We start from the raw sequence: 18,774 nt of genomic DNA on the forward strand, positions 1-18,774 counted from the left end.
CAAAAATGGGAGGGAAAGAGCAGCGTATCAGGAGAAGGAGGCAAGTTTGATAAATGACTGTACTTGCAAAAATATTTAATGTGACGAGTCCTACAAGTATAACTATATTAGTTGCGAATGGAATACCCCTTTAAGCCAGTTTGGAAACATTTTACATTTACAGAATAAACTTCCTGGCAGGATGTGGTGTCTTGTAATAAACTTACCAAAGTTATCAATTCCATAGACAAAAAGCGAAACCATAGCTGTGAAACAATGGCTGGTGTAAGAAATTGTTTTCTTCCTGTTTCCCAGGACATGTGCTCTGAGAAAATGACTCGCTTGTTTCAACGCTGAACGTGTTACCCCCCCCCCATATTACAATCGGTTCTAGTTCAGACCCTGAGTGGCGATCCCAGGACAGGGTGTATTTGTCTACTGCGGATATGCTGTCGTTTTTGTAATGCATCCATAGGAGTGGTTATGTGTATTTTCGAGTGTGGTTTGTTTTTCGGTTGATGTTTATAGAAGTTATCATTGCCTGGCAACTAAGGAATCTTACTATCTATCATAGTGGTTTAACCAGTTACTAACGTCTGCGATTACTACATTTGCCTATTTCTACAACATAAACATACTCTGTGTTTTAATCAAGCCCTAGCAAAAGTCAACAATCCATAACTGGTAGGACGTATGAGGTAAGCCATAGAGTAGGTGCCAATTACCTATACATGGACATTAAATTTGGATTTTTACTCCTTTTTCACTGAAATGATAGCCTCTAGATTTCTCAGGGGGGCTTAATGGTGTGTTCCACCCATGCCCTCCCAGACCAAATTGTTGCGAACCCCACTGGACTTACCAATCCCCTGTGAGTTTTTAGACCCTCCTCCCACACTTGTAGGCTGTTCCCTTAGGCTCCGTTCACACGGAGCAAACCTGGCGGAATCCCGCCAGCCTCCCTGTCATAATGACAGTCTATGGGAGGCTCGCATGTCTCCTCTTTTTGCATCTCTCCGTGCTGAAATATGCACATGTACACTCTTCAGTGCGGAAAGAGGTGGCGCTTGAGCCTCCCATAGACTGTCATTATGACAGGCAGGCTGGCGAGATTCTCCGCGCGGAATTCCGCCAGTTTTGCTCCGTGTGAACGGATGGCGCTGGCCAGAAAACTAGGTCTTCCAGCATGCAGCGCGCCTCCTTGTCATTAGGATTCCATGTGATGCCAGCTGCATATGCGCCGCTGTATGAGAGGCATGGCTGGAGGACCTTCCCCGCTGATGTCAGTCATTGGTTTGGATTGTGCAGGCCAGGCCCACTGTTGAAATAAAGACCACAATGGTTCCATCTCCGAGTGAAGAGGGGAAGGAAAAAGAGCGAGACAGAGAGAACTTGCTGAAGAGGACTTTCGAGCTCTTGTGGGGGGTGAATGAGTCATAGAAGCCTTTGCACGGTGCAGAGAGCAAGATCGTCATCATCCGCATCACTTACACCAGCAGTGGTAGACCTTTATTATAGGCCTACCTTTGCCCATGCAGGTTTGTCATGCTGCGGTACTATGTTTTATCACAAAGCTAGTTGGCCAAAAATTCTCCAAAAAGTCTTTAGTACTATAACAATAATGTTTTCCTTCAGTGGAACAAAGGGGCCCAGACTATATCATGAGAAAAGGGAATCGAATATTTTTCTCCTCCATCAAACTACTCTTGGCAATATGTATTTGGGCAAGAAGTATCGGCATATTTCATAGTCACATTCATTCATTAGATTACCAGATGGTGAAGTATAATTCATCATTCTAGAAAATACCTTTCTTTTGCTCCAGGGTCCAATAGTGTAGTGTGCTTTATACCTCCTCGGACAACACTTGGGATTATTACCAAAGGCTTTTATGCAGTAGCTCAGCCATTGAAACCCAATTGATATAGTTCTTTTTAAACAATTCTTGCGCTCACACGAGCCTCGCAAATAGACAAACAATTTATATGTAATACATTCTTGGAACGTCTCTCTGGTACCGTATGATATATATGCTGTTCTCTTTCTTGGACTTTTCTAAAAAAAAAACAACCACAAATGACCTTCTTCTGACATAGTAGTTGTAGTTGGTGGGGTTTGTCTTCTTTTACACAACAGCCGAATCAATTTAGTCTACCGACTGAGCCAACAAACTTTGAGGCTCAGATTTATCAACCTGTTTGAGGATACAAAATATATGATTTGTCCATAGCAGCCAATTACAGTGGAACTTTTATTTCTCAAATTCTTCTGGTAAAATAAAACATGAGTTGGGGTCACTTTGAGAAACCCAGACAGCTTTTGCCATCAAGCAGATCAAAGCGAATGTTAAATCGAGTGTATAATTGGCTCTAACTATCCAGTTTGGTGCTTAAAGGGGTACCCCTTCCATACCCCTCTGCATGTGGTCACACCTACTACCCCGCCCTCTCCAAGTCGAGCCGAGGGCCAAAATGCTAATTATTCCCAAAACAAACTTTTGCAAATTAGATGTATTCGCCCTTTGCTCATAATGCTCATTTGCACAAAAAAAAAGTGCCACACCTGACACATAGTCACAGTACTCGTGTGTTTTCTGCATGATGCACCCCTTTAAATTTGGCCACTACACTTCTTGACAACAAATTGGGGCACCAGAAAACAACATTTATTTACCTGATATAACTCTCAGCCCCACGGCAATATACGTTCCTACTGCCGATGCCCCATGCAGTACGCATGCGTATAAACATTCTAGCTGTAATGGGGTTAAAAGTGTGTTTGGCCGCTTCAGTGTGTTCATCCCCGCACACATTAATGTGCCAGGAGCCGGGGATATTGACAGGCAGCCACAATCACACAGCTGCCTGCCATTAACCCCTTAATAGCAATCGTGGCATTTAAAGGAGTCAGTGACAGGAGAAGTACCTGTCACTGACAGATCGGGACCCCTGTAATGTGATCCCTTTCCCTGAAAGGCAGAGGAGTAATTCTTACCTCTGTCCTGTTGGTGCATCAATAATACTGATCAGTGCTGTGCAATGGCATAGCATTAATCAGTGTAAGCAATCTAGTGTTTGCTTATATAAGTCCCCTAGGGACATCACACCCTTTCCCATTATACAAATAAAATATGTAAAACAAACATATTTGGTATCGTAGAGTGCAGAATTGTCTGTTAAAATTTAACAATATTGTTCCCACACAGTGGATAGCATAAATGAAAAGAAGAGAAAAAACACCAGGATTGTTATTTTTTTTTTTATTATATATCAGAAAAAAATGCAATAAAAAGCTCTATTTCTATTTACACCAATATGATACCAATAGAAACTATAGCTTATGGTGGAAAAAATGAGTCCTGAACCAGCCCTGCAGGTGAAAAAAATAAAAGCGTTATGGCGTTAGTGCAACCTGGACATCCATGCATCAATGATTAAAGATTTGATATTTATGGTAACTTCTTACCTTTGACATCCTTTATTTGTGTTTCAGTTTTTACTTGTCAGTCGGTTTGTGCCCCTCCAGGTGCTTGTAAAAGCTGGATCCAGTCCTGGAAAACTGGGAGAAGTTTCCCAGGTCTGGATAAAGCTTTTCCAGGCACTCAGACTGGGGCAGCACGAAGTTCAAAGGCAGATGGCTGAGAAGCCAATGGACGAGCCTAGTGAAGGGCTTTGCTAGTACTTTAAATTCGCTCATCCTTAGTTATAGGATCCATTTTCTTTGGTAAAATGGAACATGAAATACCAATATATTTATTTCTTGTAAAATGTGTTGTCCTTTGCCTTAACATGTGGTGCTTTGTGGGAAAAATACTTTCTTGAACATGGTGTCTTGATGAAATGCTGTGTTTCTTTTTAGACTTTAATATTACTTAGATTTTCTAATGGTAACCATTGTCATACATTTATATATTTCCTTCTTTTACAGATCCATGGTACAACCATCAGCCTCCTTGTACAACCCCAGAAAACTCTGAATGTTTAAAGATATACAAGCAAGCTTTTCCCGGTGGAACGAAAGACATGACTGACAATGACAACAGCCAAATCTTCTGTAGAGATTACTGGAACAATATTTGTATTGTTTTTGCAGATTGTACTTTCATTTAAGTGACTGGCCATGGATGACAAATGTTGATTTTGGAGGCTAAACTTTATGTCACATTTAGGAACTTTATGACCAAATACCTTAAGCCAGTGTTTTGTGGGCAAGGCCTTTCCCTCAGAGGTGCAATGCAAATTGTTTTCTTTTTTTATCATGGTTAGTAAATACTGCATCACTGGACTTTGCAAAAATAGCACTTGGAGCCTCTGGTGTAGGTGATGGAGCCAGAGAAAGGCCAGAAGAACATAAGGAAGTCGGAGGAAGGTGTAAGGAAAAGGCCAAATAAAGGAGAGGAGTTGCAAGGTGCAGTATCTTCAGCCGAAGATTTTACAATAAGTGGTCAAGAAGAGCTTTTACCGCATACACAGCGTTTCCCAGGCTCCCTAAAGACAGCTAGAGAGGGTCCACCTAGAAGAGTGGGAAGACCGTGTAAACCAAAACTTCCATTGCTCGGGCAACTTCACGTTTCAAAATCTCAGCCTACTTCACCAGCATTTATGGCTCCTCGTGTGGATACAGAGCATGTTCATGAGGGCCAAGTATGGCAAGTTGTAGATCCAATACAGTCAGGTCCGTCCAGGTCGTTCTCTTCGTCTGTGTCACATGCCAGGCTTAGCCGTCCGGCAGAAGACCCTGCTCAGAAAGCTTACGTCCAACGGCCAACTCAGGTTTCTGTAAAGCAAGCAGATGATCCTCCGAAAAAGGAGAAGAAGCCCCAAAAGCCAGGCAAATATATTTGCCAATATTGCAGCCGACCATGCGCTAAGCCAAGTGTTCTACAAAAGCATATCAGATCTCATACTGGGGAACGGCCGTATCCCTGTGTCCCTTGTGGGTTTTCTTTCAAGACAAAAAGCAATCTGTATAAACATAGGAAGTCTCATGCTCACAGGATCAAAGCAGGGCTGGCATCAGAAATCAGTGTAGAGACATATCCATCCAACCTAGAGATGGAAAGGCTTGGAGAAGAAATTGATGATCCATCAGACGGAGAAAGCACAGACTCTGAGGATGAGACAAGCACAATGTCGAACCTTGTGGAATTGTCTCCACAACAAAAGCATCACCTGTCAACATGTGATACCAAAGTTGTGTCTAGACACCAAGGTACAGCCCATGATCTATTTTCTTTGTCCCAACAACACATATCCAAAACCTCTGAGGAAAGTGTAACGTTCATAGAACCTTCATCTGAACTCATCCAGAAATCAGAGGATACTCACAGTATAAAGCAGAAACTGGCACTTAGGTTAAGTGAAAGAAAAAAAGCCAGTGAGGAGCAGACTTTTCTTAGCCCAGGAAGTAAAGGAAGCACAGAATCTGGCTACTTTTCACGCTCAGAAAGTGCAGAACAGCAAATAAGCCCTCCCAATACCAATGCTAAGTCATATGCAGAAATTATTCTGGGTAAATGTGGAAGGATTGGGCAAAGAACCTCCATGTTAGCCAGTCCTCCTCTTTTAGGTGCTGCAGAGGAAAAAACAACTATGACATCAATGTCTGTACCTAGGACACAGGTAATTGAACATATTACCAAACTAATTACAATTAATGAGGCTGTAGTGGATACCAGTGAGATTGACAGTGTTAAACCGAGGAGAAGCTCATTGTCAAGGAGAAGCAGCATTGAGTCTCCTAAAGGAACTTTGTATCGAGAATCTTTCCAGTTTGATGTTAAATCACCAGGTTCCATTTCCCAACTAGATACCAAGTCCTTATCTGAAAAGACAAAAGCTGAACATTCATTCTCTTCCTTTCAGCAGTCCCACGGTGCCACAGACACAGTGCCTCTTCTTCGAAGCCACTCAATGCCTTCCTCAGCATCCACTGCAAGTTCTCCACATCCATTTAGAGCTAGCTATTCATTTGATGATCGAATTGTGGATTCAGAAGCTTTGAGCCACAGTCATATGTTCTCTTCACATCCACGCCTGCTAAAAAGACAACCTGCAATAGAGCTACCTTTAGGAATGGACTACTCTTTAGATGAAGGTAGTTTAACAACAAAAGACCCTGTGGGGAAAACACCTGAGGACGTGGAAGGGAAAGAAACTGAACTTACTAAAAAGTCAAAAAAAGGGGGTAGAATAAAGGGTTTGACCTATGAATGTAATATTTGTGGTGCTCGTTACAAGAAAAGGGGTAACTATGAAACTCACAAGAAATACTACTGCTCAGACCTACAGATTTTAAAACCTCCATCTTTGAGTTCTCAAAGTTCAGTAGAAATAAGGAAAGAACCTTCAGAACAGGAAGCATGGCCTCAGACGCTTAATTACAAGTTAGGGCCGAGTATAGAGTCATCTACCTTGCGAAAGCGACGGAAAGAGAAGAGTCTCGGAGATGATGAAGAGCCCCAAATGGGTGAGTGGTCTGAGTATCCAGCAACTGCCACAGCACTAGAATCGCACTTTGCCACTTCCACTACATCCTTGACTTTGTGCACCGATGCCAGTAGACAGTTTGGTGGTCGAAGTGAATCTACATCCTTGTCAGATGTAGAGACTAAAGAAAAGACTACAATCTCTAAGGAGATTTCTGTCATTCAGCATACTAGCTCATTTGAAAAATCAGAGTCTTTTGAAAAGAAGAGTAGTTTTGATGAAGAAGATTTGACTCTAGCACAAATGTCTGTAAGACCTCATACTCAGTCATCTCATCCTTTACAGCCTAAGTTAGTCCGTCAGCACAACATTCAGGTACCAGAAATCTTAGTCACTGAAGAACCAGATAAGCCAGAGGTTGACATAGAAGATCCTCCTAAAGAACAAGAGAAAGTAGAAGAGTTCCAATGGCCTCAGAGGAGTCAAACACTTGCACAGCTTCCTGCTGAAAAGCTTCCACCAAAAAAGAAGAGGTTACGCTTAGCAGAAATGGCACAGTCTTCTGGGGATTCCAGCTTTGAATCAATATCCCTCACCCGTAGCCCCAGTCAAGATAGTAGTCTTTCTCATGCCTCAGGTCATTCTGTCTCATTCGATAGAGAAGAGGGTTCTAAATCTGAACTATTAGGTCTGTCATCAGAGAGTACTACAAAGGCACTTGGGCATCACATGCTCACTGTCCCTTCCCACCATCACCATATGAGAGAAATGCGAAGATCTGCATCTGAGCAGACACCAAATATATCTCACACATCACAGGTTTCAGAGAATCGAAGCAAATCTTTTGATTACGGTAATTTAACATCTTCAACATCAGTGCCAACAGCTCAGGAGCGAAGAAAATGCTTCTCTATTCGACAGTCCTCTCTAAGCAGACATGTTGAACTTGAACCTGAACTATTGCCAGGCGACTGGAAAGAATCAGATAAACCATCCACTTCAAGCCAAGTATTAGGCATGGGCTCTCATGAACAATCTTCTGGAATTTCATCTACAGAGCAGCAAAGTTCTCCATCTGAACCAAAGCAAAGTCAAAGAACCATTCAGCCTTTGACTGATGAAATGGAAAAGAGCTATTTATCACAACAACTATCAATATTTCCAATGCAACCGTTATTGAGTTTGCCTCAGCGTGCTTCAGAACTGTTACCGTCTCAAGCTATGAGCAACATATCTTCTCCATTTTCTTTACAACCAATCACACATTCTATATTTCATACTCCTCCAATTCCTTTACAGCCAGCTCTTTTGCATCCCGACCATGTTCAAATATCCCAGCATGTAACCTCTCACGCCCTAGATATTTCTGTCAGACCTCTCTCACCATTTCTACACTTGCCTTACTCAGCATCTTCATCGTTGCCCCACACGTTCTTTATGCCTATACAGCCACAGTTCACTCTACCACTATCTGCACAAGTTGGTTGCTATTATCCACAAATAAAACCAGAAATCTCCCCTCCGATGTCTAACCTTTCACCTTCAAAAGATTATTTTTCGGAGAGCATCCACCCCCCATCTCACAGTCCATTGGCTTTGGAACCCTCCGCACAAGTTACCATTTCACGTTCAGAACCTGTTGTATCACTAGTTGTCCCAGTCAGAATTCAAACACATATGCCTACGTATGGAAATGCTATGTACACCACGCTGTCCCAAATGCTTGTTACATCGCCACCTTGCAGTCCATCTTCCCTTGTTATACATAAAATCAGTGATGGGCGGTCCAAAGGTTATCATGGCTTTGACCTGACCCGTATCTTACCAAAAGATGAAAGCATTGTGAGCGAAATTCCTTACTTACGCGTGCCATTTCCAAAGACCGACCCAAATACCTACATTCCACTTGAGGGTGTTCTGGGATTTGATGGAAGCTCATCGTCTGTTGGAGGTAGTAAACGTATGTTATCCCCTGCTGGCAGCTTAGAGCTCACAATGGAGACACAACAACAGAAAAGAGTAAAAGAAGAAGATGATCCAGAAGAGAGAGTTCAGAAGCCATTGCTGAAAGCACAGTCAATGTTGGATCAAAGCAGATCAACAGACTTAGCTGTTCTTATCTCCACACCACAAAACAGAGCAGGGTTGTTAACACCACCCCCTTCTGCCGTTCTTGAACCATTAACAGCGCAAGAAAGGCATAAAATCCAGTTAGCACCCACTACTTTGGGTCAATCTCACTTACAAGAAGAACAAATAAAAGAAGGTGATGGCATAAAAGTTAAAGAAGAAAAGGATGATAAAGTTTTGCTGGTTCCTACTTCATCCGGTACACCACCAAGCCATGCAACAGGCTCCCATGAGGAAGCAGAGGCTAAGAACGTTCCGACATTTCCAACTCTACACACAACCACTAATGTCAGTTGGTGCTACCTGAACTATGTCAAGCCAAATCACATGCAGCAAAATGACCGAAGGGCTTCTGTTTATTCTAGCTGGTGTATTAGTTTATATAACCCAAACCTTCCTGGAGTTTCAACCAGAGTGGCATTATCCCTATTGAGATCCAAACAGAATATCGGCTCAGAAATCTATACCGTTGCTAACGCTCCACAACCAGATTCAGATGTGGCACCCTCCCGAAATCGGAAACCCAAAATGACTGAGGTAACAAATGTTGGTTTTATCCATTCAAAAATTCAATGTAATTTAAGGCGTAATGTTCACACACCATCAAAATGATGTCTGTTTTTATTGGACGGCCGACATTTAATGGAAAATAACGGTCTTTATTTTAAAACGACTGTTATAAGAATAATGGCCTTTGTTTTAAAATAGCGGTAGTTAAATGACAGCCTGGGGCTATGTTCACTCACCGCCAAAATGACAGCCATTTTTATTGGATGGTTGTCATTTAACGGCAAATAACAGCTGTTATTAAATGTTGACTGTCCAATACGTTTTGGCTGTGTAAATATAGGCTAGAAGTGCATTTCATATTACATAATGAAACATTGGATAGATTATTGTGCTTCACTGAAGGATATTTGGATAGTCAGGTAACTTTCAAACATATAAGACTACAAGGGGTAGAGTCTTGTGAGGTGATTGTAATATTCCATTTATAATTTTCTTTTCTTTGTGTATAAAGTATTAAAGGGGAACTATTAGCAGGTTAGACGAATCTACCCTGCTGATAGCCCTCATAGCACTGAGGACACTGGAGAGGAAGGTATGGAGCACTGTTAGGAGCACTGCCGCATAATCCGGCCCGCCCCCTCTTTTAATTATCCTTAGAAGGGGCAGGCCGGATGACGCGGCAGTGCTCCTAATGGTGCTTCAGAGTGAAGTTTACCCCAACTAAAAGTGTGAGATGGGTGCCGAGGAGGAAGGTAAGACACATACCTTCCTCCTCAGCTCCCCGGGTGCTATAGGGAGCTATCAGCAGGTTAGATTCGTCTAACATGCTGATAGTTCCCCTTTAATTTATATACTGGTAACTGGGTGACTGCTTTTATCATGCTGAGCATCATGAAAGTAAGTTGGGCCTCATTTGCATTCACATTTCATTCACATTCACTACTTATGGAAAAGACTCAAAAGCTGCTTGAACTTTCCTTAGTTTAAGGTCCACAATCTCATTCTCATCATTTAGTAACCGTATTATTGTCAGCTACTTATTGTTAGAAATCTCTCATTCTATCCCATTATTTGTGTGGCCCGGTTGTAAAGGCACTTCATGGCGCTTTTTTGCATCCTTGAACGGCCTCATATCGGGCCATGTAAAAGGGCCCTTAGTTATTTTGAAGGCCATTGGATCATACAGAACTTTTTTGTCATGTCGAGAAAACTAGCTTGAGATGACCTTTGTCACATACTCTAGAGGGGTGCACATGATCGGCAGTGAATTATTAAATTGCTTCCATGAAATATTCATTATATTGCAATAATACAAAATGAAAAGCCAGAGACTTCATGACAAGTGTGGGCTGTATTAGGAGAACCATATCAAAGGGGAGCAAAGTAGGCAGAAAGGCAATATGATAGGGCAATTTCTAAGGGGGGCAGAAATGTTTTGGCAGCTGGGGGTGACCTATACAGTATTAAATGGAAGCCATTTTTGTCCCTGTAGCCCCCTACCCCCTTTTTCCAGCAATGTTTCTAAGCCTAGCATGTCCCACCATTTCCTAATAGTTTAATGCACAGGATACTGTATGTAAGTGAACTCCTTAGGGGCGTTCCTCGGCCCCCCAGGGGACCGTTTAGCACAGCCGCCGACTCCTACGTTCATTCATGTACGTATGCATATTCAGTTATGTTTAAACAGGCCAGTCATTCACCAGGCCTGTAGGGAGACGGGTCTCTGTTCCTGCATGAAAAAGACCGGCCCGCTTATGTGCACTTGAATATGCATGGGTAGGGGTGACCTTTGGAGGTGGTAGGTGAACGGTGCATCGGGGGGGGGGGGGGGGGGCAAGGAACATCCTTAATGCACCTAAGTAGCTTATTTACATAGTTCATTCAGATTAAACCATTTGAAAACAGTGGGACATACAAAGATGAGAAAAGCGGCGCCAGAAGGAGGAGGTAAGGGAGCTACAGGGGCATAGCAGGTATGTTTGCACAAACCTGCTGATAGTTTCCCTTTAAACAGTTGGTGGTGATGTTACGGCTGATCAGTGTATGAGTGTGCTTATATATTTTATGTTTATATCCTTCTGCAGTTGATAATTGTTTAATTTACAACCAAATTTTAATCATCTTCAATGTGAAAACCTTACTGTTATCTTTTTTTGTTGCAATGGGATAAAAAACAGGCTCATATTCCCACACAAGCGCCCAAGGAGACATCTAGAACTAGTAAAGAGGAAGAAACTAGGGTAAAATCAGAAGACTCTGGGCCGGGTACTAAGCGAGGAGAGCCTTCACGTGTACGGATCTTTGAGGGAGGGTGAGTACAGTTTGAGTACATATTTGGAAAAATTATCTGCTCTTTTTACATTGAATGATCTTAGACCTAAATGTTGTCTATATATATATATATATATATATATATATATATATATATATATATATATATATATATATATCTATGTCACTAGAATGAAAATATAAATTGTTGATAATCTGGGAATAATGCGTGATGTTTACTGCCTTCTGTCCCTTTGTATGCTATCATAGCTCCGGTAGATCTTCATGTTCAGCTGTGTTTTTCACTCTTTTGCACCATCCCAGACTATAAAGTAACTGCACTAATCTATAGACTCATGCTCCTCCTCCTGGAATGTCCACTTAAAGTCCACTCAGTTAAAGTGCCCATAAACCTTATACTAAAGTCTAAAGCCCCTATTCCACGGGTCATTAGGAAGAGCCAACGAGCGCTCTCAGCGCTCGTTTGCTCCTCGTTCCCCGCTCACTGCCGCCGCTATTCAACGCGGCTGCAGCGAGCGGGTGAGTGCAGGAGGGGTGGCGGGGAGCTGCGGGGGGGGGGGGGGGGGCTGCCCGGGTGATCACTGATCGTTCGGGCAGCCCATAGAATACAGCAGCGTCTGCTGCCGATGCTCCTATTCAACGGAGCGACGGCAGCAGATCGCTGCTATATCAGTCGCTTGTTTTTCAACATGTTGAAAAACAAACGACTGCAACGATCAGCTAACATGAACGATGTCAGCTGATCGTTGCACTCTATTCCACGGGACGATTATCGTCCATAGCGGCCGATATCGGCCGAATACAGAAGATAATCGTTCTGTGGAATAGGGCCTTAAGACTCTTTAAGGAAATCAAAGAAGAAAGTGAAATATCCGTGACTTTTATTCACACCTTATGCGATGTTATACACAGTAGCCTTTTTCAAGCATGCTGCTGCTATAGTGCATCAAATTATACACAGTTATTGAGCTGTATAAGGAAGTGCTGATTGGCACTCATTTGCAGTACCTTTTCACGGCACAATAAATCGCAAAACAATCGCACAACTGACAGCACAGATATGGGTATATCCATACTGTCAGTTTCCAGATCACACATGCAGTGCATACTTACCTTTTGCGCTGCTGCGTGATCCGACACTGTCAGCTGTCGTCCTGCCACTGCTGTAATTACAGGCCACCACTCAACGCCTCCTCCAGAGTGATTGACAGACAGAGGGTGGCCTGAAGAAACAGTGACAGCAACACAGCAGGATGGTAGCTGACATTGCTGGATCACCCAGTAGCACTGATGGTGAGTATGCACTGTGTGTGTGATCTGGAAACTGACAGCTTGGATATATGCATATCCTCGTATCAGTTTCCCTTTGCTATTGGACGCACATAACCCTCTGTACATAGGGAGACGTGTGGCCGATACCTATAAACTTTAAAGGTAACCAATTAGCATGTCTCTCCAGTGGTGTCAGGGGTTCCGGTCTCCATTGACTTCATGTGCGGTAAAATGCATTTTAATAACAGGCAGGTGAAGAGCCATAAACTAGTCATCTGGGCTGTGACTAGTCACGGCTCTCTCCTGTCAGTGCGCTGTGGGGTGACTGACAGGCAAGAAGGCCAGTTAGCAGCATTTTACCATACATGAAGCCCACGGAGCCCAAGTTCCCCAACATCATCGTAAATCCGGCTGCGAGGTGCGTTCAGCTGTTCTGGAAGCCCAGTCAACACAAATGTTCTTATTGGTTCCCTTGAAAGTAGCGCAAAAGACCAAGGATGAGGCCTTTTTTGTGACACTTTTATACAGGCAGATTATTGTCCATAGAAGCGTTTCTTGTAACGCTCCTGGATTATAATCGCCCATGTAAAAGGCCCCAAAGGGTTAAGCCAGTGTCAGAACAGTCTGGATGTGGCTTTTAGGTGCATTAGGACAGAGCCATGATTTGTGACTACAGTTTAGCAGTCTGAGGCACACCTCTTGTCTCTTTATTGTTTGTACTGCTGCTCTCCTCCTCCTCTTCCTCCTCCTCCTCCTCCTCTCTGCAGTAGTTCAGGAAACACCAAGAAATTTATCAAGGCTTTCATGCCAGTTCTTTGGCTTAAAAAAAAACTTGCCTCATTTGGTGTTTTATTTTTTTAATGCTATTTTTTTTTGTGAGTGTAAACTTTAATAAGTTTCTAAAGAAGCAAAATTATCAATGCTGTGGCCAAAAACTGCTGTACTAAGTCACTAATTTGTGTGCAATGATTTTTATACAAAACACAGGAAAGTTGCATATTTCTACACAAATTAGCATTTTTTTTCAAACATTTGCAACATTTTTTTTTTGCCAAAAACATACACCAAAATCATTGATAAATTCCACCCCTATAATATTTAAAATGGGTGATTTTCATCTCAACTTATCTAGTTATACTTGTAGGACTCATCAAGTTAAATATTTCTGCAAATACATTGATTTACCAAACTTCCCTCCTTCTCCTCATATGCTGCTATTCCCCTTTCATTGTTGATACCTCATTGTCTAGGTTACCCACCACCACTCTGCTCTAAAAGCAGTGGTATGCTGGTGTATAGAGTGTGTGTATGTATGTGTGTGTATATATATATATATATATATATATATATATATATATATATATATATATATATATATAGTATAAAATATCTAAACATGTATACTATAGCTATACCAGCCAGACCACTGCTTTTTAGAGCAGAGTGGTGGTCGGTAACCTAGACAACAAGCTGGTAATAATTGTAGGGAACACAGCAGCTGTATCAGGAGAAGGATACAAGTTTGCTAAATGAATGTAGCAAAAATATTGCACTTGACGAGTCCTAGAAGTATAACTATATTAGTTGAGCTTGGAACATGCCCTTGGTTTGACGGACGTCATTTAGGGCAAACCATAGCCATTACTAGTATTATTTATATAACATCGTCCATTGTTATAAAATTACCCCCGTAATTTGACACTAAACGACGTCCGTCATTTTGACAGTGTGTGAACATAGCCGTAAAAAGTATTTTTGCAGGTGGGTTCTTGTGTACTTTGTGTCTGTGCTGTATTCTGCCATGCTTTTACACAGTGAGGGTACTATTAAACGGAACAATAATCGGCCGAATCGGCCCGATTCGTCTGACTATCGTTCCGTGTAATAAAGACAACGATCAACCGATGATCGTTGTCACCGGCTGATCGTTGATATAGGTCCTGACCTATAATTGTCGGGAGCCGACCACGTGTAATACGTGTAATAGCGGTGCGCAGCCGGCGACTGACGATATACAATACCTGTCCAGGCTGCAGGGCTCCTCTTCCTCTGTGCTTCTCCCCGGGTCCGCGCGCTCCATCTTCAGAGTGGCCTGTCTCAGCTGACAGGCCGCTCAGCCAATCAATTGGCCGGGACCGCCGCAGCCAGTGATTGTCTGAGCGACCTGTCAGCTGGGACAGGCCGCTCTGAAGCTGGAGCGCGCGGATCTGGGGAGAAGCACAGAGGAAGAGGAGCCCTGCAGCCTGGACAGGTAATGTATAAAGTTTAAACGTCGGTAACGATGTCCATGCAGCCCTTGTTAAACGATTATCGGGCCCCCATCGCCCGTCTAGTAGTACCCTGAGTAGGGATGGTCCGAACCTGCCGAGGTTCGGGTTTGTACGAACCTGAACTCTCGGCAATGATTCCCGCTGTCTTCCACCTCCGTTGTGAGGGTGGATACAGCTGGAGGACCGCCTGGAAAAGTGTGATACAGCCATAGCCATAGGCCGTTGTACGAACCCGAACCTCGGCAGGTTCGGACCATCCCTAACCCTGAGAGTAATATATACAACAACCAATCATAGCGCAGTTTTCATTTTACCACGTTAGTTTAATAAATAAAAGCAGAGTTCTGATTGGTTGCTGTACGAGAGTATTTTTTTTCCCGGAATTTTTAATCTTTTGTACATTGTTTTTTTCTGCTGTTTACTTGTTCCTATTTGAAGAGCTTGTGATATAGTGTAATATAGCGCCCAAGACTGGATGTTCTAAGGATTAAGCCTTAAGCCTCCTTACTCTCTATTTCTCATCTTCTGCTCTTTTTACCACCTACCTGAAACATATTGTGAACAGTCTACGCTTGTAACTCCCCCAGCTCTCCCATTCTTTCCGTCTCTCCCTCCTGCCTACATCCACTACGCTCGTGTCCCTCTTTCTTTCCTCCTCTTCTCCTCCTCCTCCTCTTTCTGTTCCTGTGAGAGGTAGAGGAAGCTGCATTCTCAATTCTTACATCATACGACCGCAGACAAATATTAACTCAGACTGGATCTCTTAGCGATGATCTCACCCGCCAGCCCTCCCCCACATCCACTCACCCACTGTAGAGTCTGGTCTGTGTCCTCAAGGTGATTGTTTCACATTAGCAGAGCTGACAGCGTGAGCACATGCTCCTACTCCTGCATGTCTGTATTTTCTTATGGCAGCCAGCGACTGGGATAGGGCGAGTTCTGTTGGTTATTTGTCAATGTTTTTCCTTATTCTAAATGCATTTGCCCCCAAGTTTCTTTTCCGTCATTTCATGTTATGCATTAAAACCTGAGAAATACCCCCCTATGTGCAATCTATCTGTACACCCTATATGATACCCGGAGAGTGTCTTGTGGTGTCGGCGATGATGCCAGTTTTCACTTTGTTCAAGCTCTTCCCAAGAACTGATTTACAATTTTCTGACCTTTTCCCCAGGGTTCATCCATGATTCCCTGACCACATCCCCCAGATGCCACCTGCTGTCTTCCTGACCTTTCCTAGATCTGCCATTCTACTACCCTACTTCCCAGGTACCCTTACTTTCCTATCCCCAATTTACCTTTGCCTGTCAACACCTTCTCCCCTAAACATTCATAACCTTTCTTTTCTGAATATTCTACATACTGTACCTGCTGATAGTGAAAGTGCTTTCTCTGACTTCCCAATAAAACTGCGACTCATAGGGCATGGAGATAAGAAATACAAATTATACTAAACTATAGTCAGGTTTAGCATTAAAGGGAACCTGTCATCATGAAAATGCTACCTAAGCTATCGGCATCGTGTTATAGAGCAGAAGGAGCCGAGCGGATTGATATATATCTTTATAGGAAAAGATTCACTATACGGCTGTGTTCACACTACGTAAGTACCGAAGCAATCACGGCCGTTGTTGGCAATTTGCAACAACGGCCACGATTACTACGGTATTTGAGTAGTGCTGCCTCTGAGGGTATCCCATATACACATAGAATACACTCCGGCCGGGATCCCTAGGGGCGCCGCAAAAAACTGAAATGTTAGTTCATTGAATAGCGGCTTCAGAAAACCTGTCAGTGCACACAATGGAGCGAGCAGCTCCGGCCGCACGCTCCAATGTGTGCTGTGGAGAGTTCTGATGCGGGCACGCACGGATGTGCTCGCATCAGAACTCGGCGGCGCTAAAGATCATCCGGCCGGTGATGCAGTTCAGTGAATAGCGGCCGCAGAAAACACTATGCACACTATGTCAATGCACACTGTGGTTCCGGCCGCACGCTCCATTGTGAGAAGTGGGGACTTTGGATTCGGGCGCACAACCGAATTCAGTGGCAGTGAAGATCATCCGGCCGGTCCTGCAGTACTTCTTCTTTGACACTGGCCGTTCCATGACCCGGCCGGATCACGGAATGGCCAATGTCTTACTACGTGTGAACATAGCTTAACTTGTAATTTATTGATTGAAATCTCTGATGTTTCCATGCTAAAGAGTCCAGTCCATTGAGTGACACCGCCCACTGGACTCCTAACACAGAATGAGCAGGGATTTCGGTCAACAAGTTACAAGTTATACTGAATCTTTTCCCACAAAGATATATATCAATCTGCTCAGTTCTTCCTCCTCCATAACATGATGTCTATAGATTAGATAGCATTGTCTTGGTGACAGGTTCCCTTTAAGTACTCAGTTATGTAGGAAAGTAATCTACAAAGGATGATATTTAGACCATGGTATTTGTATTCTGTATCGTGAATGTTAACCGTAGAGATGGTTTCTAGTTATGAAAGTGTTAAAGCAACTCTGGTTACCCTCCTTCCTCCCTCCTTTTCCTGTCTACAGTATACATGCTGGCAGCTGGTATTAGGGTAGGGACAGGGTCATTGCCAGCAGGACAGGGGATTCCCAAACAAGAGAGGATAGTGTCATATGAAGTGTAAGAAAATGTATACACATGACCATGTTCAAGGGTTTTTTTTTTAATAATGTTTTTCTTCCTCTTAATCTAGACAGTTGATTATATATTATATAGTGCTACATGGGATACATTTTGGCATGCATTCATGTCATCACACAAGGACAGGGTCATCTTTGATGGGCAGGCTCATACGATACAAGAACCAAACTAGCGAATCCGTCCTTGTTTAATGAGCCTTTTACATGGTTCAGTAAGGGTGCGGTCAGGGTCACACAAGTGATTGCTGGATCATTCACATGGCTGTTCACTTACATCATTGCTGGCCGCACACACCGAGACGAGTGGTCAATCAATAATGGTTTTTTAGGATATGCGATCGTTTGGCCTTTGAATATTGGAGGCTGAAGAAGTTGGATGCAGCCCTAGGGAGTCCTGAAAAATATAGATACAGCCTATGGCCCATGACTGTATCCATGTTTTCCAGGCAGCTTTAGGGCAGCATCCAACCTTTTCAGCCACCGGTAATCAAATGTGAAATGATCAGACTTTTGCATGCTCCAGTTCCCCTACTTTTTCCTCGAGAGGGAAATTTATGTTTAAGGGGTTGTCCAGCGTTTAAAAAACATGGCCACTTTCTTCCCAGAGACAGCACCACCATCTCAAGTTTTGCAATTTGATTGCATTCAAAGTGATTCTGTACCCACAATCTCCCCCCCCCCCCCCAAGCAAGTAATGCAGTTATTGTCCTAAAAAAACAACTTTTAAACTTGTGTCAAACTGGCGTGGCCTAGATTGTCAGTGCCCTAGGCCTGCAACACCTCTCCGTCCTTCCTACCCACCCTCTTTATCATTAGGAATGGGCAGGATTTCTCCTATTCATCACTTGTCTGAACACTGTCTTAAGGCACACATCCAGGGTCCTATTAGGGGGCCCGATCAATAATGTAAACAAGCACTGTCCTGCTAGATCGGCACTTGTTTACTGAGCCTATTAGACTGCTCGATTATCGTTTAGCAAGGGCTACACGGGCAAAGTTAGTCCTTGCCCTAAACTGTTCATACATTGCCTCTCCCCGCTCCCAGTCTTCTCCTGCCCTCTGCTTGCTTCCCGGCACCGTGGCTGCAGCTTTAGAGGGGCCACTGATTGGTGAATCGGCCTATTAGTTCAGAGAAGCTGCAGCGCGCGGTGCCGGGAAGAGAGCAGAGGGCAGGAGAAGACCGGGAGCGTGAAGAGGTAATAAAGTTTATTCAGTTGTTAG

At 43.3% G+C, this 18,774-nt stretch overlaps 1 protein-coding gene across 4 annotated transcripts in view; it reads left to right on the top strand.

Annotated features, from left to right (window-relative positions):
- Positions 1 to 18,774, top strand: part of HIVEP3 (HIVEP zinc finger 3) — an 82,076-nt gene that overhangs the window by 49,830 nt on the left and 13,472 nt on the right. For all 4 annotated transcript variants that reach the window (XM_069971599.1, XM_069971602.1, XM_069971600.1 and 1 more), the window contains 2 exons: positions 3,907 to 9,074; positions 11,225 to 11,358. In XM_069971599.1, coding sequence (XP_069827700.1) covers positions 4,302 to 9,074; positions 11,225 to 11,358 — 4,907 coding nt within the window. In that variant the 5' untranslated portion in view covers positions 3,907 to 4,301. The remainder of the gene's footprint in view (positions 1 to 3,906; positions 9,075 to 11,224; positions 11,359 to 18,774) is intronic.

This window comes from Dendropsophus ebraccatus, chromosome 5 (genome assembly GCF_027789765.1).
Source record: "Dendropsophus ebraccatus isolate aDenEbr1 chromosome 5, aDenEbr1.pat, whole genome shotgun sequence".
In the NCBI taxonomy this organism is placed as follows: Eukaryota; Metazoa; Chordata; class Amphibia; order Anura; family Hylidae; genus Dendropsophus; species Dendropsophus ebraccatus.